A 21,866-nucleotide genomic window follows, 5' to 3' on the forward strand; every position below is an offset into this window, starting at 1 on the left:
ATGATTCATCACCCTGCACTTAACCAGCACTAAACAGACTTTCAAAAACAAAACAAAAAAGCAATGTTCAAAACCCATTTGCCTTGCTTGCAAAGAAAACCACCCAACTAAATACAGCCAGACACGTTTTACACAAGTGTACCAATAACACACCATTCATAGTCCCTCAGCTTCAACTCCCCACTGAAAGACAGAACTGTAAATCCCCTGGGGTACTGCCATGAGTTATCTTCCCAGCCAGCAAGACTGTGAAGCTTTTTATCTGCCATACGTATGTGTCCCCTGTGGCAAAAGGAGAGGGCGGTTGCAAGATTTAACATGTAAATGGTTCATCAGCCAAAGGGAAATGTACACTTTTGTAACACAACAAGGGTGAGAAATGTAATCACATGGTACGCTCCATTCACAAAACCTCAGGGCTCTTGAGGGAGAGAAGACCAGAGTGGGAGATAGTGAAAAACAACCAATGCAGAGATTCCCAACCTATGGGTGGGGACCCAAACATGGGTCACCATTAGCTTTTTATAAGGGTCACTCACTGGGTGGCTCCGAGCCACATGTGGCTCTTTAAGGAGCCATTTGCAGCTCCTGCCGCTGCTGCCACTCATTCCTCCAACTGCTAGTTCGTGCCCTGCCGCACTGAAATGGAACTGAATTTAATTGGGTTAACAGTCAGCTGGAGGGATCGGGCCATTACACCAACTAAACTGAGTTCCATTTCAGCGCAGAAGGGCAGGGAGCTGCCTGTGCTGCATGCGGGGGAAGGGAGCAGGAGGGCCCGGGGGAGCCGCACAGAAGAGGAGGCATTGGCAGCCCAGCAAAGGAGCAGTGGGAGGGCAGCTGCGGCACTTGTGTCAGGTAGGTCGGCGGGTGGTTTGGGTCTGCAAGAGGTTTAAGCCTGCGAGTGGGGGGTAAGGAATCAAGATTTCAAAATAATAATAATAATAATAATAATTCCCAGGGGAGAAACTCCCCTGCCCTGTTTTGAATTGTCTCGAGTCAAAATGGGTCACCGTCTCCAAAAGGTTGGGAACCTCCCATCTAGTTCAATGACTTAAGTCTCTGAGTTGAATCCTGCAATGCTGACTCATGGAAATAGCCCCACTGAAGCTAACGGGGTTGTTTATGTGAGTTGGACATAGGCATTACGATGAGACACAAAAAGAGGAGAGAATTCAAACACCCATGCAGGGTTTCTCTTTCATGGGGACAGGGCTGACTTCAAATTAAAAAGCAAGTTAGAAATCATTTCATGACCCCCATGTTCTTCTGCCAATTTTTGTTGTTTTATGGTTACATTTTTAATAAAATACTCCTCTCATTGGTATCTCTAATGTAGGGTGTTCTCCTGGCTGGCTCACAGAGGCCTGCTTTTGTCTGCTTAGCTACAATGGCTTTAATTCCCAGCCATAACATTGTTGTGTCATGACAGAACACCATGGTAGTAAGAGAAATGACCAATGAGACGTGCTGTTTGTTGCTAAACCGGACAACTCCAACTGTGCAAGGCACCTAAACACACGCCTAACTTTAAGCATGTGAGTAGTTAATGGGATTAGTCATGTACTTAAGGTTAGGCATGTGCTTAAACGTCTTGCTGGTTCAGGCTCTGGAAACGGGAAGTTGGTGTTCTGGAAGGAATATCCAGATATCTCTCATGCCTATCGGTCCTTTCACTTCATTTTACAAACCATTGTAGAAGTGATGGTGCACTGAGTAAGCCTTCTCTATTTGCCTTAAATCCTCTTGCTCAGTCTGAGGCTATGTCTGCACTGCAGGTTTTTGGATGTTACTTATCTGGACGGTTTAATGTCTAAATAAGTAATGTTGGAAAATTGCATTCACACAGCCACAGCATTGCGAAACGGTGCGTTCTCATTTACAGCCACAACATGGCCAAAGGAGCCTTCCCGTGAGCTGGTAATAGCTGTGCTTTGTTCACACACATTCATTTTTGACCTTGAAAGCAGGGGCCGGGGGCAAAAGTCATTTGAGGAGCTAGAGGAATTATTTCAAGGGAAAAGCCCTCTTGTCTTTGAATAATCCTGCTTGGCTGTGTGAACACTTGTGGGTTTTTTTTATTCCCCCAGAAAAAAAGGGGGGTTTCTGAGGAAAAAGCCCAAAAATATAAACAAATACACAAACGATGTAGACAAGCCCTAAGCCTGCAGCCCTGGGTTTGAGGCAACAAGCATGCATGTGAAAGATTGATGTGGTAGAGCCCTTACTAACCAAGGTGAGTAAAGTTACTGTGGCGAGCATTAACAGAGCCAGGCTCTCTTTCAGTTCTCAGCAGAAATGGGGACAGTGCCATCTTGGACACTGGGAAATCCATGCACTGGATTTCAGGGCTTCTGCAGTCATGCTGTCGTTCCAACTTTCTGCTGCTTTCCGCTGGTGACCTGTAACCTCCAACTTGACTGCATCCTGTATGGAAGTTAATCAGCATCCATCCAGGAAGAAATTCGCCTCTGTGCAGAGGCCCAGTGTGATGTATGTGCACCACTTCCTTCGTATTTAGGCCCTCAAAATAGGGCTCACATGTGACTCCTGTCACGCACAGACCCTTGCACTGGCCTCTGCACAGGAATTTAATTTATCCCTATGGACCAAGGCACATATTCACTTGAGATGTAAGAACTTACAGCATGTGGTGTAATACTTGGTTCTGATAAAATGCAAGTATGTTTTTGGGACAGGGAGAGTTGCTTCATGTGATGTTTTTGTACTTTTCAGCCTGGATTCACCAAAGCTCTTACATGCTCAGCTTTAAGCACGCACTTAAGTCCCTTTGAAGTCAGTTAATAGTATCTGCGTTAGGAAATACTCTTGAGAGTGATGCTTTGAGGTCTTCTTTTAATGAGGCTGGCACGCACCTGGCTCAAAATTTCCCACTCGTTTTCAACATTTTCTTTAAGGCATTTTCACACTTTATCAACTGTTCCTTCATCTGTGACTTTTGATAAAATGGCTATTTGTTGCCTAAGGAAGTGCAAAAATTTACTTTTTCCCATGCTTCTGAAAGCATCGTCTCCTCTTGGAAATGGTTTTCTTTCTATTCAGAAATGGCCTGAGCACCAAGAAAAAGAGTTTAGCCATATTTCCCCCAAATGAGGACTTTGTCTCAAGCTTGCTTTGCAAATTTCCTTTGTGCTGACAATTTCACACTCCTGCTATCGGTACATTTGGTGAAGGTGGGCAAATTCCCTTACACTTTAAATCTGAATTGGTCAGCCACTCTGGGGAAATAAATTATAGGACAAATACTGAGTGGTCTTAAGCAACTTTTGATTTCAGAAGCATGGTGCCTCTTAAGCCGTGTCTACACGTGCACGCTACTTCGAAGTAGCGGCACTAACTTCGAAATAGCACCCGTCACGGCTACACGTGTTGGGCGCTATTTTGATGTTAACATCGATGTTAGGCGGCGAGACGTCGAAGCCGCTAACCCCATGAGGGGATGGGAATAGCGCCCTACTTCGACGTTCAACGTTGAAGTAGGGAACGTGTAGACGATCCGCGTCCCGCAACATCGAAATAGCGGGGTCCGCCATGGTGGCCATCAGCTGAGGGGTTGAGAGACGCTCTCTCTCCAGCCCCTGCGGGGCTCTATGGTCACCGTTTGCAGCAGCCCTTAGCCCAGGGCTTCTGGCTGCTGCTGCTGCAGCTGGGGATCCATGCTGCATGCACAGGGTCTGCAACCAGTTGTCGGCTCTGTGGATCTTGTGTTGTTTAGTGCAACTGTGTCTGGGAGGGGCCCTTTAAGGGAGCAGCTTGCTGTTGAGTCCGCCCTGTGATCCTGTCTGCAGCTGTGCCTGGCACCCTTATTTCGATGTGTGCTACTTTGGCATGTAGATGTTCCCTCGCAGCACTTATTTCGATGTGGTGCTGCGCAACGTCGATGTTGAACGTCGACGTTGCCAGCCCTGGAGGACGTGTAGATGGTATTCATCAAAATAACCTGTTTCGATGTCACCACATCGAAATAAGCTACTTCGATGTAGGCTTCACGTGTAGACATAGCTTTAGTGTATCATAGGAGGGACCTTAGCTCGGGGTAAAGTGCTTAGATATTAGGCCGTTGAGCACAGTAGAAATGGATGGTTGGATAGAACTTGGCTCTTCTAAATTGACCCTGCAAAGCACTGAGTTCTTCATTGAAAGGTCAGTGGAATAGAAGATCACTCCAAATCTCACAGCCTCATGCTCTCTACTGCAGAATATCTTAGTAGGGATAAGGAATGGCCATTTCAGCTCTGAGCAAACTTTGGCAAACAACCCACATGGTGTCAGGGTTCTACCATTTACCAGCTTTTCCAAAAGGATTACATGCAATCCATCAAGGCATCCTGAAGTCAATTGCAATAAAGCCCAGTTGAGACTGATTATCCAAGCAGAAAATACCAGGGCAAACTAAAGAGCTGGAATGAAAAGGCAATGTCCATGACAGCCACTCCCCAAACCCACATTTCTGTTACCCCATCACCCTCAGTCTACTGGCCCTGTTGATCAGTCCTCTAGAAAAGAGAGTGAACAACCTTGACTTACAAATTCCACTTACAGGTTTCCCACTGCAGGTTGCATGTTGAACTCAGAGCAGAGACATGCCTGTGAGGGTGGTCTCACTCATAGGGAATACTGGAATATGTAACGAATGTCTATATTTAAAAAAAAAAACAAAACCCACGCTCTTTGGTTAGCGGCTCTAAAAGTCCAAGTCGTCTTGGTCAATCTCGTCGGCATTTTCTGCCTTCTTTTTAGTGTCCTGGCCATTATTGGTGTCACCATTGTTTGGAGGGTCAGTACCATTTTTCCTCTCTCCAGCCACAGGACTGGTGCAGGAGGAGGCTCTGTCCTCTTCCTCATCCTCCTCCTGGATGTCAGGATACATCTTTTCAGGCTTGCTGCCTCCATCACTGTCAGCCTCCCTGTTGGGGTCTCCGTTCACGTTCCCATCTTCTCTGCACTCTCCTTCGCTGCCATCCTCTGACCCCTTCTGGGACTGCTGCGAACAGTTTCCCATGGAGGAGTTGTAAGAGGAAGCAGCTGCTTTGGTCAGAGTTTCTGGCCCTTTGCTGCAGTCTTGGTCTCCGGTCATTTCAGAGGCCATCTCGGGAACCTCGCTGTTACTCGCATCTCTGTCTTCTTCATTATCTTCCTTGGGTTCATCACTGGCTGCTTCTATTGCCTCGTCACCATTCTCAGCACACTCAGCGCATCCCTTGTTTTCATCATCCTTCTCTGTTGCTGGTGCTTCTGAACATGCCTCATGGTCCACCTCTGAGCCTGCTTCACCCACAGCCTCATCCGCTGCATCAGCCTGGGCCTCTTGTTCAGCTTCCTCATTCGTGGCTGCAGGGGCTTCTTCTGAGTCTTCAGCAGCATCAGAAACTTCAGCATTCTCCTCACGTTCCAATGCACTCTCTTCGTTATTGTCTCTGTTGGCCTCACCCTCAGCACCCTCTGCTCCACCCTCAGCGTCCTCCTCAGCTTTGGGTTTCTCCTCACTTTCCTGATCTTCCCTTTGTGTTTCCTCTTCTTCTTCTTCTTTCTCCTTCTTTTCCACTTCATCGTTTCCCTCTTCCTGTTTCACGTCCTCTTCCTCATTCCCTTGTTCCTCTTTTACTTCATCCTCTTCATCCCTTGTTTCTTCCTCCTCTTTTGCTGCCTCCTCTTCCTCCTCCTGTGCTTGTTCCTCCTCCTCTTCTTTTGCTGCCTCCTCTTCTACCACCACGTCGGAGTTTTGACTATTTGACATTTCCTCTCTCTCTGCAGGGGCTGCTGCTTCATCTTCATTCACTTCCTGTTCTCGTTGCTCATCAAATTCATGTTGTTCTGGCTCTTCCTCTTTGCCATCTGGTTTCTGCTCTGGGGGATCAGGTTCCTCCTCACCATTCTTGTCATTTGGGCAGGTTTCTTCTTCTGCCTCTTGCATGTGCTCACTGGGAACCACCTCGCTATCCAGAACTACTTCTGAGGCACAGTCCACCACATTATTTTCAGATTCGTTCTCCTCCTTCCTCCTCAGGATTTGCTTTAAGTCAAACGCCTTCACAACCGGGGCATTGGCTGCCAGCACTGGGTTTCGGCTTGGCTTAGAAGCCATTTTCTTCCTTAGGCAGGCATCGCAGGGGCAGTATTCTTCTTCACTTGGTTGTTCGCTAACGTCATCACCAAGATGAAATTCTTCTTCGTCCAGGTCAAATGATACATCCGTTGTCCCCTGTTGTTTACTCTGGGTCACGTTCTTGTCATTAAAGAGAGATTTATTACGCATGGTCTGCAACCATTGTCGTCTTTGCTCTGTCTGGATTGTTGACTCACGCCTGAGTGTTTCATCTGGAGGCCTTGGAGGCCTTCTCCCTGCTCTGCTTTTGATCTTCCTCAGCTCCTTCTCTATGCTCTTTTGTATTCTTTTATTCACCTCTTCCTTCAGTTCCGATATCATTATATCCAGCAGTTCGTTGTTCTCTAAATTCCACCTGATCTTGAACTCATTCATAGCACTGACATAGTGAGTCATAAATTCCTTCTCAATCTTCTTCAGCAACCTCAGCACCCAGATAGGGTCCGGGTCAACGGATGTTTGCTGGGTGATGGAATATGTTTTCACACTCGTTTCCGGGATAGCCTTGACATTGGATTCCTGATCCTCCACAGAACCCTCCTTTACCACCACTTCCAAATTGGATTCAGCTTCTTTTTCACCATGAGCATCATCAGCCTTTGCATCTGTTTCAGCAGTGTTACTTGAGGGCTCTGTTGCCTCATCTGCATTCCCTTCTGGAAGGATTTCATCTCCGGCTTCAGCCTTGCTGTTTTCTTGCACCTCATTTTCACCCCCTTCGCCATTTTCACAGTTGCTATCCTGGTCATCTTTCTTGTCGTCTGCTTCAGGTTCCTCCTCTGGAGAGCCCACCTCAGCGGACTCTGCTTCTCCTCCTCCATTAGACTTTGAGCAGGATGTTGGAGGCCGAGAACACTGCTCTCCTTCTTTACCCTGTCCCTCAGTCTCATTCGGTTCAGTTTCTTTCTCTAAACTTGCCCCTTGTTCATCTGATTTGGATTTAACTGTCTTCTGGGGCAATGTGGTGCAGTCTCTGGTACTAGCCATGCTTCCCTCTCCCGACTCACCCGAGCCACTACTGACATCAACCCCAGAGGACGACATTGGAGTGAAGTCGTTGTGTGTGGATTTCTGGCTTTTAAAGCCCGAGCTTATCTTTGTCTGGTCACTTCCTGGCTGGCCTGAGCTCGGACCGCTTTTCTCCGCTGCGCACCCAAACCACAGAGCCTGAAAAATGTTCAGCAGTTCTGTGTATCTAGGCTTATTCAAGCACTTTGGCTTATCTGATGGACCTAACGGCTCTTCGTCAAGGAGCTGCAGACTGGCCAGACAGGTGATCAGAATATTGGCAGAGTGACTGAGCTTCCTTCCCATGGTGGGGGACACTTCAGGCAAACTGTTTGACCGATCATATTTTGCTTCTTGTTTTGAACTGAGCAATGCCTTCATGATCTGCACTGAAGTCTGGATAGTGGTTGGCAAGTCCTTTTTGTTATTATTTTGGCTTGAGGTCTCAACGGACTGGCTGCATTCCACTTGATTGGCTTCGGCTCCTTCTGACATCCCCTCCAAAGTCTTCTCCTCTTGAGGGCATTCTTCTGCTCCCTCATGAGCAGCATTGTCCTCAGTGGCCTCTTTTTCCATTTCTTCCTCTACACCATTTTCACTTTCTCCTGCTTCCTCTTTCTCAGCTGTTTCCTCTTCTGAAATTCCTTGGTTAATTGCACAGTTTGATATATCCATAATTGTCTCTGCACATTCCTCTTCTCCATCAGCCTCCATTTCATATTTCATAAGCAACGTGTCTGGAGGAATTTTGCGCAGCCACTCCTGGACAACTTCTTCTGGAGATGTATTTGGCAGGGCAGAAGGTGCTAAATCACGTTTGTCCTCTGGTGCATTGGCCATTTGTAATTTTTCTTCCATTTTCCCTTTGCAGTAGTCACCGTCTTCTTTTTGATTATCATCCGAGTTATTTCCTGCTGCTTTCATTATGTTTGTTTCAGCTGATTTAGACCCTGAAGAAGTTGGTCTGGAGGAGTCTAATATTTCTTTCTGCTCTTTGTCCTCAGTCAGCACTGACTCTGTGCAGGCACTGGCGCTCAAAGAATTCTTCAACACGGCCGGTCGCAGTTTTTTGCTGCTCGGCTTTCCTTTTGGTGGAACAGGACAGTGCAAACTGTACATTGAGGCAACCTCTGAGGCTGACGCTCTGCTAGAATTTTCCACCTCAGCACGAAGATTCTTCATTTTTTGCCTCCTGGATGATCGTGTTGCACTGGATTGTGAGGAGCCATCATTGCTTATTCTTGACACCTCAGCCTCTACACATTTGCCCTGCATATCTGAGTAAGAAGAGATTCTCGAACTTGAACTTGGGGGATATCCATTCTCAGCCTCAGTGGGCTGATCACATTTTGAGCATAAAGATTCTGACATGCTTCCACGTCTAGAGCTTGGGGTCTCAGAACGAACTTTGGCGTGTCCCTCTCCATTGTTTCTGTTAGAATTTGAGAAACTTGAAGCAGGGGATGACATCTTACTGCTTTCTTCTGACTGGCTGCCCTGTTTGGTGCCTTTTGAAGACTTACTGTAGCACTTAGAGGTGCAGCTTGTGCCTTGGTCCTCATTATTAATAGGAAGTGGAGCTGCTTCATTCTTTGATGATGCACTTGAAGGAAGAGAGTCTGAATGAGGTGTGTGGTTTCCAATAGACTTTTTTGTGATTTCACAAGAGCTTTTGGAGTAGTTGGATACTCTGCTGTTTGATCGGGAAACTTCTGCATGGAGAGAATTTTTCTTCTTTTTCTTAGAAGTTGATTCAAGTGATGACATGGACATTTCAGAACGTGCCTCCAGATGAATCTTACTGTGCTGGCTTCTCTTTGATGCTCTGGAGGAACAAGAAGCATTGCAAACAAGTATTTCCTCACTATCACTCCTCCTGCTGTTTCCATCACAAGCTTTGGAATGGTAAGATCCTTCCATGGAATGTCTTTCACATTCACTGAAGTCATCTTTGATCGATTCGCTGGGCACCCTTTGTGCTGACACTGAACCAACTTCATCATCGTGGTTGTCTTCTTGTTCTGCTTCCTTCTCTTCAGCATCTTTCTTAGGGCAGGACTCACTGGAAAAGGAAGAGATCACTGGGTTATTGTCAGAATGGTCGTGCTGGTGACTCTTTGCTCTCAGCCCGCTGGACTTGCTAGACCTGCTGCACATACTATTAGCAGAACTTGAGCATGCAGCAGTATCTTCATCTTCTTCTGCCTTTTTCAAAGTGCAGGATGACATGGTCCTTGCCATGCTATTAGTTTCCTCACACATACTTTTCTTACATTGTCTGGAGTGCAGAGATGACTTTGAGATGCTACTTCCAACCCTGCTGACTTCAATTTCATCCACTTCACCCTTTGACCCCTTCACCGAAGAAATGTCAATGTCGTTTTCATCCTCGTTCTGTGACTGGGTCTTACTGGCTTCATCTTCATCAACAGTTTCTTCGGGATCCAGGTTGTTTTCATAGCTTGAATGTGAGACTGGTCCTAAAGATGACGCCTTTTGGCTACTGCTAGTGTTCATTCGGGAGTGTTCCTGGTGTTCTTCTCCACTGGAGGCAGCTGTAGACAAAGCACTTTGATAGCTATGCTTTTTAATGTTACGGCACTCCACTCTGTTTTCTGTCATCTCCGAATAGCAAGAAGACTCCTGCATGATGTGCTCGGAATACTCTTCGCTGGATGTGGTGCGGACACTGTCTAGGGAGGTAATCTTTTTGCGGACGACCCGCCTACGTGAAGACGTGCTGGAGCACGAAGACCGTGCGTGCCAAGTATTTCTTACGTCAGGCTCTTCTTTCTGGGGAGCATGCATGGGGTTCTTCCAAATGTCATAGTCCTGGTGCTGCTTGCCACAGCTGTTGCAATGCGTTTCCTCAGATTCTGACTCGTCGAGTTTTGAGGTGTAGGAATCAGCATCACAGGGATACAATGAGTCTTCTGCCTCTGAGCTGACATCTAGATTCATTTTCTGTATGGGGTCCACTCCATTTTCTTCCTCTACCCCTGACTCTTCACAGGGTATGTTATTCATGAAATTGGACTTCTTGATCTGTGTGGACCACTGAAGAGTCTCGTCATTTAGCAAACGAAAGCGGACTTTCATCTCGACGGACAGACTGCCATCCTTGTTCACATGCACCCGTTTTTCAATGTCATCGTTGACTAAGGAATGGACCAAGTCTCCTGCTTTTCCATGTGGACAGTTGTTTGAGAAAGGAGCACCATTCTCCAGGGATGCATTGAGACCATTTGCATAGGATTTTTCCGACGATAAGGAAAATCTCATTGACCTGTTGCTTGAAGCTGACCTTGGGTGGATAACACTTTTTTTGGCTTTCAGTCCAAAGTTCACTGGAACTGAGGAATACAAAACAAAATGAAGGAGACATAATGAGAACTCACGTAAAGGTAACACAAAACATGCAAGGACAAATCTTCAGCTGGGGTAAATAGAAATCTTAGAATCTTAGGGCTGGAAGGGACTTCAGGAGGTCAACAGGCCCAGCCCCCTGCCTAAAGCAGGATCAAGGCTATCTAACTCATCCCAGACAGGACTTTGTCAAGCTATGACTTAAAAACCTCTAGGGATGAAGATTCCACTACTTTTCTATGTAACGCATCCCAGTGTTTCACTACCCTTCTAGTGAAATCGTTTTTCCCTAGTATCCAACCTAGACCTCTCCCACCGAGAGGTCCCACTTCTTGTTCTGCCATTCATCACTACTGAATACCACTGTTAAATTCAGTAGTGCTCTACCAGTTGTGACAGACTCAGGGTAGCTGGCTACTATAACTTGGTGGAGGGCAGATATACCAGGATATGGGTGAATGGTTTTTCAGTTCCCTGAATAAACTGCCAGAGGCTGTTGCCATGTAATCAAGTCAGGCAGACACCAGAGGCTACTTAAGAGCTAGCCTGAAGCAGCACACTAATCAGGCACCTGCAGCCATTAAGGCCTGCTGGGCTGTTTTAAAAGGTTTCTCCTCAGGTAAAGAGGATGAAGGAGAAGAGTGAAGGACTGAGAGGAGGAAGTGAGTTGCTAGAGAGTGCCTGTGCTAAAGAAGAAAAGATTTGCTCAGCTACCAGGAAGAGGGTACTAGGGGAGCATTTGAGGAAGTGGTCCAGGGAAAAGGCCACCGTAGAGGGGTTAAGGGGAAAAAACTCATCAGTTACCACGAACTAGGACTCATGGCCTGGAAACCCAGAGTAGAGGGTGGGCACAGGTTTCCCCACAATCCTCTGCAGACCACAAAGAGTCTGCTCGTGGAAAAGGGGCCAGGATTATGGAGGGGCTTCCCCCACATCCTTTGGTCCAGTTTCGAGGATGGCTCAGTAAGCTGTGACTCTGGCCTTTAGAAAGAGGTAAGAGGCATTGGGGAATCTCCCCAAAAACCTCTGAGGCCTACAGTAACCACCTAGGTGCACAGGACCCACAAGACACAGCTGGAGCTTTTCCACAGGGTGTATACCTGATAAGGGTCTGAACATAATTAACAGATGTGCCATAAACTGTGAATATAGAATGAAGAGTTCACAGTAAAAGTTTCTATTCTTTAGCTTTTCTTGTTAAGGCTAGTTTAAATTATGAATGTTTCAGAACCTTCTGTTCTATCCCAGATTGCAGAAAACCAGTATGTTCTGCAACTTCCCCCATCCCTGTTTTGTGTCACTTCACATAGGTGTATCCCTAGCTATGTTTAAATACCTGTGTGGAAGACCTGCCCAAGCCATTAGAGAAATGCGTGGGGAACCATACATTATTGTGTGTGGTTTGCTGATCCACCTGAGTGCTGACAAATGTCCATGGGGCACAACATACGTTGGAGGGAGCTCACCCAATGCAGCAGGTACATGACTGAATAATAAGGTATATCAGGATTCAGGGGGCCCTATCATCACAAAGGTGCAAGAAGGCGTAAGGGTCTGATCAAGAGTAGACTATGTATGAAAGGCCCAGAAAAGAAGGATGAATCAGCAAACACAACTAAGAACAGAACAGAACAGAGCTGGGAAAAGTATCTAAAAAGTTAGTTGAGTAAAAGTGCAGCTGCTTTGGGTGGGGGGGATGTACTTAAGTACAAGATACTGGTGTCCTGCTGGGAAACTACTTGAGTAAAAGCAAATGCATGGGCGCACACGCACACGTCACAACTAGATTGAACTCAAGTATGCAGAAGTAAAAGCTGCTGCACTTTTACTCAAGTAACTTTTTGGGTACTTTTTCCAGCTCTGGAGCAGAGGCACCAGCTTTCTCCTTTCCCGTGGGGTACACAACCATCCTTTAGACCCAGGCCCTTCCTCTCAAGGCCCCACCCTGCCTCTTCATGCCCCCTCATGCCCCAACCCCACATCTTCCAACCACATTCTGCTCTTCCCCCAATTGCTCCTCGTCCCTGTGTCTCCCACTCCCCCAGTACCACCTCCATCCTGCTGGACAGCTGATAGCTGACTGTGGGGCACTGGGAGACGCTAGGAGGGAGGGGGAAGAATCGATCAGTGAGACGTCGGCCAGCAGAAGACACTGGGGGGGGGGATTTGCTGGCTGCCAGTGGGTGCTAAGCACCCACTTCTCTTCTTCCATCAGTGCTCTAACCCTGGAGCACCCATGCAGTTGGCACCTGGGCCTGAGCAGGAGAGTGCTTCTTACTCGTGCAATTCTCTGCTGTTCCAGGCTCCCCAGCATTGGGGCACCTTGGTCCCAGCCTCCTGCGAGCTGTAATTCTTTGCTTTCATTACAGGAGCTGGGCCCCATGTGGGAGTGGCTCAGTCAGGCTTAGCGGCCTGAGGTGCATAGAAAGTCAGACTAGAAAATTTGGTGGCCTTGAATTCTACGATTCTGTGACTCAAAGCAGGTCCCACCTAACCACACATGCGCACATTGCACACGGTTGTGAGGGTGTGGGGAGGAACCCAGTGGCACTGAATGCTCTTGACCCCAGACTCTTCTGCTGCCCTTGGCCCCACCCCTTCCAGGAGGTGGTGCTGGGCTTCCCTCCCACCTTGCCCTCGATCCCCCGGTGGCGGTCGGCCCTGCTGCCTGCCACACCCATCTCTGAGACTCAGCCCCCCTCCTCCCTATGTCACTCATTCTCCCCCACCCTCCCTCCCTTTCACTTGACTGGGGCAGGGAGCTGGGATGCGGGAGGAGCTGAGGGTTCCAGCTGGGGGGTGTGGGCTTTGGTGCAGCCAGACATGTGGGGTTCAGGTTGTAGGAGGGGGCACCAGGCTGGGGCCAGAGTTTGGGGTGCTGGAGGAGATGTAGGAGGAGAGTCTGGAATGGGGCCAAGAGGCTCTGGTGCTGAATGGAGCTCAGAGTTGGGTTTCAGGATGTAGGCTCTGGGAGGGAGTTTGGGGGCGGGGGAGGGAGGCTCAGGGCTGGGGCAAGGAGTTGGCATGTGGGGCAGGGTAAGGTGTATGGGCTGCAGGAGGGAATTGGGGTGCAGGAGGAGGTTCCAACCTGGGGCAGTGCGTTCAGGATGGGGACTCCGGCCTAGTGGTGCTTACCTCAGGATGTTCCCAGGCAGTGGAACAGTGAGGCTAAGGGAGGTTCCCAACCTGCCTTGGCTTTGCGCTGCCCCTGGAAGTGGCCAGCACGTCTGGTCCCTAGGCAGAAGCACGGCCAGGTGGCTCTACATGGGGTGTGCTACTGCTGACTGCAGGCACCACCCCACAGCTCCCATTGGCTGCAGTTCCTGGCCAATGGGAGCTGCAGAGATGGACCTGGGGGTACAGGCACATGCAGAGCTTTTCTGGCTGCCCCTCTACCTGGCAGCCAGAGACAAATGCCAGCAGTTTCTGGGAGCTGCATAGAACCTGGGAGCATGTCTAAAGTTTGCTATGCCACTGACCCGACTTTTAATGGCCTGGTCAACGATGCAAGGTCCCTTTTCAACCAAGTGTTCTGCTAACCTGGAGGTTTTGAGGAGACAGAGGCAGGAAAAGAGGCAGGCAATTTCTAGAAGGGAAGTGAAGAGGCAGAGACTGGGAAAGGGAAAACAGGAAGTCAGAGGGAGGAAAGGACATAGAGGAAAATTCAAAAGGAGGAAGCCAGAGAGAACAACGGGAAAGTGGAAGTATTTGACAGTGGTTAAACGGAGAGATGTGCCTGCATCCAATGTCCACATTAGTTCCTTACAACATTAGCATTCCTCTCCACTCCCCTGGCTGTCCCGAGGGACATGTGTGGGTGACCAACAGCCCTGCAGCAAGCTACCTGGCACAGCACCCGCTCACCGTCTTTCCTGCTGCCGTTGTTTTCACTCATGGTGTTGCCACTGGATTGGGAAGCCAGGCCGGGGAGCTTCTCAGAAGAGCGTCTCCTCAAATTTTCCATCACAAGGGGTTTAAATGGTTCCCGGCCCACACACACCAGCATGCTGGGGCAGTGGAGCAGCGCCTGCATGCTGTCAATCTGGAGGGAAGAAAACAGCTGCTGAGTCATGCAAGTGGGCCAGAAGAGCCTCCAAATACGGGAAAGGTTGTAGACTCTGGGGATCAATGGTCCTCCAGGTCCACAGAGGTGGGGACAGGAAGGAACCAGCTCATTTTATGGCAAAGGAGATTCAGGTTCAATACGAGGAAAAACTTCAGCTGTGGCATCCCAGGCACGGGTGGTTAAGACCAGGTTCGCCAAACATCTCTTATGGGAGGTCTAGCTTGGGCCTGACCTTTGCAGAACCCACCCGGCCCTGCACTTTTATTATTCTGTCACCATTGCTTCATGCGCCAGACCCAGCACAAGGTAGGATACAATGGAACCCCCCTTGTGCTAACGCCACTCGTAGCAAAGGGAGAACCTCCAGTCACTCCACTGCACTCAGGCCTGCCGCCAGCGTGGGAGGGGCAAAGTGAACGACTGCCCTATCCTGACCCCATCTGCACAAGGCCCCGCCCCTTTCGGGGTGTGGAATGGAGCTCTCCTTCCCTCCTCGCCTGGGGGCCCAATGCATCTGTCAGCCCCGCTGATGGCGCCCCAACAGGTTTCTCCTTTCCGGGTAAGCCTGCCCTGCAATGGAAGTTGTGAGTGAAGTTCAAGGAGGCGCTCCCCCATGCGCACACACTCTGGCTGCGAGCTGGTGAAAACAGCTATGAATAGCCGTGAGGACACAGGGGTGTGGGACTGAGAGCAAACTGGCAACCCAACCCCAAATCCAGGGAGCTGACCGGCCATTGAAGCCCCTGCTGCCACGCTGCCACTGCAACTGAAAGCCCTGCGAGCTGGACTAAAGCTAGCCTGGGGATATCTGCCCAAGTGGCAATCAGACCTTTAGCTGCAGGGTGGACATGCCCTGAGAGTGAGGTTGCACTCTGCTGGCAGGGAATGTTTGCTGCATCGTGCTCACACTCCACACAGCTGGTTCCTCTGCAGTGCAGCAGCTACCCCCTGCCCTGGAGAGCAGCTGCATGCTGCATTCCAGAGAGAGCTCTCCTACTGCTCTAGGTAGACCACCTCCAACGCCAGTGCTCCCTGTAAGCTGAGCCCAGGAGAGACGCAGGTGCCACCCAGCTGATTAGAAAAGCACCACAGTGCCCATAGCTGGCAGCATGTTTCTACTGGTGGTGCACATCCCCACATGCCTTGGGAAATAAAATTTATTCTGCACATGAGTGGGGGGAGGAAAATCAGAGGGAACGTTGTGTAGCACTGTCCACAATGATGCTTTCCAAAGTTGTCGCTTGTTGTGATCAGGGGTGTGTAGGGCTTTTTCATGCCCCTGAGCAAGAAAGTTAGAGCTCAGTCACTTGGCTGTGCAGACAAACCCTAAAGGAACAAAAGAGAGAAGAGAGGCTGCTATATTCCCAGCATGCAAAGAAGTTAAATATAAAACATAAAACACTTGTACTGGAGGGTACAATGTTATTCTACTTTATTTCTTAAAATCCAGAACCTTAAGCCGCTTCTTGTCCCCTTGACATCACATTTTGTTTTAATGGAAATTATTAGACAGTATTACGGGGGCGGGGGAGAATAAATCCATTAAAAATTCTGAGGGGCTCAGGCACTGGGGGTATTATATAAACATTAGATAGATCTGACAGACAGTTCGATGGATAAATACAGACGGGCCAAATCTGGCAGGCCTGTTCAGTTTTGCCTTAGTAAGGTCTGCAGAATGAAGCCTTTAAGAGAGAATTAGTGATAAAAGTTGATGATCCACTAATTATTAGTATTAATTATCATTTGTAGTGCTGTAGCACCTGGAGCCCCCATTTTGCCAGTTTTTTAGCAAACATAACATAGAGAGAAAGTATCTGGCCTGTGAAGTTTACAATCTAAGTAGCACTTTGACTAAGTCCTCAACATGAAAGATCCTGCTTCTGTGCCAATTTTTTTTTTTAATTAAGAGAAAATAGAAGAAGGAACCAGCCCAGAAAGATCAATCTATCTACATATTTCCTGAGCTGGTTTATATTTGTGTCTTTCTAGACTAGCATTAAGAATAAGTTCATAATTTCAAAAAAAGTTCCAGACATTGTTAATCTATAATTACAAAAAGGAACAATTTTAGGACTTTTTGGGCCAATATGTCTGTCAAAAAATTTCGGTTTAAAAATTATCTGTTTTTTACCTCCTGCCCCTTTTTTCCCCTCCACTTATCTCCATTTTGCCAATGGGAATTTTTAAAAAGTGAGGAATGTGAGGGGAAAGAAAGAAGTTAAACCAAACCCAAACCTGCTTATACACAGGCATTTTTTCCAGATTTGTTTTTTCAAAATAAGAAGAATAAAAACAGAAACATTGAAAAATTAATTTTGTAGAAAAGTTCACTTCATAAAAAGACCACTTCAGGAGATGGAAAATATTTATATCCTGATTTTTTCTCTCAGCTGTAGCATATGTTTATCTAAAAGTTTATATCATCTGCACCACTGTGGCAGCCTGAATGCAGAAAATATATGATACTGTCTTCTTCCTTAGTGTAAATGCACACAGCTTGAGAAATCAATGGAGTTAAGCCAATTTATACTAGCTAAGGGGCTGAGCCATGCTGCCCAATCAGAATTCTTTCTTAAGGAATGTGCTTATAGTCACTTGATTATTTAAAATAAGATGTCCCCAATGTAACATATGAAGTAGCAACAGCTTTTTAGCTCTGCGTCTATATATAAGCAACATCTTTCCTAATTAATTACTAGCAACGGTAATTCACTGAGAACCCTGATGGGCCTCTAAACATGGCATTTCTTTGTAAAGACCGAACAGGCTGGCGTGCTCTTGTATGACACGCGTATGACAACTTTGAAGAGCAGCGATGCGTATGCCTCATTGATGTTCATGAGAGGAAGAAAGCAACAGCAGCCGCCGCACCAACAGAGCCAGGACAATTCCCTTGCCCCCACTGTGAACGCCCATGCCGTTCAAAGCTTGGACTCCTCAGCCACATGCGAGTCCACAACCAATGAGCCTGTGCAAGCTCAAGACATCATTGTCGGACATGACAGACTACCTACTATTTTTGTAAATACAGCTGCTGCAATGAAAGGGTTTTCACAAATAATTTTGATCACATTCATTTTGTCCCAAGCTCTCCTGTTGCACCTGTAGAATACAGATCTGTAGGACTGAAACAATAGCTCAATCAGCCACAGCAAAACATTTCACTCATTTCTCTGCAAATATTAATGATTGGGCACACAAAAGCAGGAAAACAGGACATTATTTGTCGGGACAATCAATACGGTCTCATTCAGCAGTACTAAAGTATCTTGGAAATAGAGGACCTGATCCTGCATTCAGCATCTTCTGAACACGCTCAGCACATTGCAGAATGAAACCTGTACATTGCGTCTTATGCTTTTCTTTTTGTGTCATGGAAATTAATAATTAAAATGACAGGTGTCCCATCTGGAACCCTTACCCATTCAAGTGCCTTAAACTCCCTGGGTGAAATCCTGATCCCACTGAGGTCAACAGACTTCCACTGACTTGAGTCCCCTATCTGTAAGTAAAACACCCACACTACGGCTATGAGCCTGATTCTGCCATCTTTACATTTACTCGAGCAGTTCCACTGACTTGGTACGAGAAATCCATAAGCAGTCAGGTTACACACCGCCATACCTGGCTCTTGTGAGAGGACACCTACCATACAGCTTTCAGAGGCAGACTTTGGAGGGAAGAATGCTGGGATTGGTTAAGATGCTTGAGGGAGCATTTCATAGAGAAAGATTTTTTTTATAAAACAAGCAATTACCTTGGCTATGCAATTTCTGAAGGCTGAAAACACCAAAGAAAGAAAGGATCGGTCCAGATTAAAGAACCCAGGACTGGTGGGGGGAGAGTAAGGAAAGAGAGCTTGAGGTGGAATATCAGAGTGCAAACAGTGAGACAGGGGAACAGTCTCCCTCACAACCTGATGAAAGCACGAATCCGTGAAACATTTAAGCAGAGGTTTCACAAAGTGCTCACAAATTGTTTATAAATCACACTCCTACTCTAATGTTTGTGATGTGGGCTGAGCGATACCTTCATCAGCAGATCTCAAACGGCTTTATGAAGGGGCGGTATCCTTACAGTAAACCCACGATATGCAAGATTTCAACTTGCACTTAACTTACGTTAACGTGAGTTGAAATCATGAGGTTCCCAGGGGCTGGGGGATGACAAGAGTGCAGCTCCTCTGCCAGCTCCCTTTTCCAGTTCCTAGCTCCACCAGCTGGGGGAACTGGGGCATAGAGAGCTGCTGTGGCTCAGCAGACAGCCGCACCCCTGTGGGTTCTCCCCAGCTCCCCATCACTGTGGGAGCCAGGAAATTGACCAGCGCACGTATGCTGATCGGTTGCCTGGCTCCCACAATGCCAGAGGTGCCAATGTGCCAATCGTATATCCACACACACACTTAACCATTTCCGTTAGGCACTCCCTACGCAGGACAAGTTGTCAAAAAGAGAAGAACTGAAGAAAGAAGAGGGGAAGCAGAACATAACATCCATTCAGTCCCAAGTGCTGTGCTGTTCCTGGCTGTCATCCCTGTTCCTTACCTTAGTTCATTTTATGCTTGACAACTGGAACCATAATAATGTTGTTTGTTGTTCGTACCTTTGTTTAATAAATTCTCCACTGTTTGTTTGTCTTTAATTTGTGTTGTGGTTAATGCCTGGTGACTAGATACAGAAAGTCTAGTACTTGTACTTCGGGTAGGATTCATTCTCTGCCCTCACAGTTTAGGCAACAGTTCTCTACTTTTTCTGTCCCATGTTACCACAGAAAAACATTGACACCTTCCCCTCCCATCTAGCTGCAAGAACAGGGAAATTGGCTGTGAAGTCTTTAAACCTTCCATGGTGAATAGTCACAGAGAGGTAGCCATGGTAATCTGTATCTTCCCCAAACAAAAAAGCCATCATGTAGCACTTTAAAGACTCACACAATAATTTATTAAATTAATTAAATTATTATTATTATTATTATTATTATTATTATTATTATTATTAAATTTATTGAATTCTTTTATTACATTATTATTATTAAATTTATTCAATTATTTTGTGAGTCTTTAAAATGCTACATGGCTGCTTTTTTTGTTACGCATCTCATAGAGCTGGAAAGGACCTCGGGATGTCATTGAGTCCAGTCACCTGCTCTCTTGGCAGGACGAAACACGATCCCCTTCCCCACCCCCCTCTATTCTGCCCCAGCTCCCTAAATGGCCCCCGCAAAGATTGATCTCAAATGCTCAAACTACTGCGCTATCCCTCCCTCTCCTTCTATCATGCCCCCTCTCCCCAGTTGGACAGCCCATGTGTTGTCGCACTTCACACCCACATGAACTGAAAGGTCAACTGTATATAGACCTCAGAATCTCTTGTTTCTAGTTCTTTGGTCTTTACTCCCATATGCTACATGGAAGACCATGAAATAATTACCTGGTAGGGTCTGGCCCTGTGCATAACACACTGCAGGAGTTTCCAAATGGAATTACCAGGAGTGGAGTCCAACAGGAGTATCACTGAGGTGACCATCTCAGCTCAGCAGCTGATGCTTAGCTGCCACGTGAGACCACTTTCCTAGCACCCGCAAAAGAGTATTACAAGAGATCCCTGTGCTAATCTGTGCTAGTCCCATAGACATGAACCATTGGGAATTCTATCTACATGGACAACGGGGAGGGAAATGAACAGTTTGGGAGGAATATGACTTTTGCCAATTCACTTGGTTGGTTCTCCACTGGCAAAAGAACCTGAGGTCTACATCTGCACTGTTCACTTAGACTGGGACATGGACTGTCTGTACAGTGCTGACATGAATAAATGTCGACAAAGGGTTAAACCCAGAGAGAGTGGGTTCTCTGTTGACCATCAGCCAGGTGAGCGAATGGGAAGAGAGAGGGGGATTTTCAGAAGTGAAGCAGTTACCTGCTGCAGAGGGCTGAGCACTCCAATGCTTCTGGTCTTTGCCCACAAAAACTTATGCTACAATATATCTGTTAGTCTACAGGGTGCTACAGGACTTCCCGTTTTTGCAGATCCAGACTAACATGGCTACTCCTCTGATACCTGCTGAGGAGTCTTTCTTTTGTATGGCTGAAGGCGAGAGATGCAGAGATGGTTTAAACCTGTGCAGTGTAGACAGGGTTCTTTCAAAAATAAACCCCATCTTCAAAAGAACCCATCTTCCTGAAACAAAATAGGGAGAAGAGTTCTTTCAAAGAGGGGGTTTACTTTCGAACGAGCCCTGTCTACACTAATTCCTTCAAAAGAAGTTACTTCCAAAAGAGATTTTGCAAATGAGGTGCCAGATATGTTAATCAGTGCCTCATTTGCATTTTCAATTTCCTTCATTTGCATGCCCCTTTTGAAAGAGGAATGCAAGTGTAGACACAGCTATATTGTATCCCTCTTGCTGAAATGGACATAATTTTATTTTCTGGTGGCTTCTGAATACATCTTCTGCATCATTCCTCTGAACCCAGGCACATCTCTGTACCCTTGGGCTCCACTTTTCAAATGGGATGAGAAGATCAGATAAGGTGTCAGGTATGGTAAGGTGCAGTTCTGGACTTGGCCTTCTCTAACATAAACACACAGTAGTGTGTATGTTTTAAGAAGCAAAGGCCCTACTAAAAATACTCCCACTGAACTGCATACACAATTTCCAGTCTGCAGAGAGAGGTTAAGTCACAGTGAACTTTGGAACAGAGCAGGAGAAGAACCACTTGAAGTTAAATTAAGAGAAGAAAGTCGGGATGGCTAGGCCACATTCTCAGAAAACCATCATCCAACATAGTCTGTCAAGCTCTTACATGGAACCCGCAAAAGAGGAAAACCTTGGACAATATGGAGAAGATCTACTGAAACTGAAGGAAAACTGGGGTATTCTTGGAGTCAAGCTGGAAGTTTTGTCCCAAGATGGAGTGAAGTAGAAGAGACTTGTAGGTGACCTATGCTCCACACGTAGTAAAAAGGTTTATAATAATAATAATAACAATAATAACAATAATAATGAGGTTAATAGGTAGAATAAACCACACAGGCCTGATGTTAGTCATCTCACTTAATGTGATGAGAGCAACAAAAGCCTACACAGGACAGAATAGGGGCTGTTTCATCCTGCACTGCTATTACTATTATATTGAGAGAGTCAATCACTCTGAGCCCTTTTGTGCTTGGTATGGCAGAGACATGTAAAAACAACAGCCCCTGCCCTCAGTTACTTACACTCTAAGAGATGAGGCACTTGACAACAAAGTGGCTTGGTCTACACTAGGCAGGGATATCGACTGCAAATACGCAC

General features: G+C 46.9%; 1 protein-coding gene across 1 annotated transcript in view; it reads right to left on the reverse strand.

The window, feature by feature from the left end:
- Positions 1-4,705: 4,705 nt before the first annotated feature.
- The window catches only part of RP1L1 (RP1 like 1), a 29,395-nt gene continuing 12,234 nt past the window's right edge, over positions 4,706-21,866 (reverse strand). The window contains exons 2-3 of the mRNA XM_074989040.1: positions 14,366-14,543; positions 4,706-10,482 (exon numbers count right to left, since the gene is read on the reverse strand). Coding sequence (XP_074845141.1) covers positions 4,706-10,482; positions 14,366-14,543 — 5,955 coding nt within the window. The remainder of the gene's footprint in view (positions 10,483-14,365; positions 14,544-21,866) is intronic.

Source organism: Carettochelys insculpta, chromosome 3, assembly GCF_033958435.1.
Source record: "Carettochelys insculpta isolate YL-2023 chromosome 3, ASM3395843v1, whole genome shotgun sequence".
Classification (NCBI taxonomy): Eukaryota; Metazoa; Chordata; order Testudines; family Carettochelyidae; genus Carettochelys; species Carettochelys insculpta.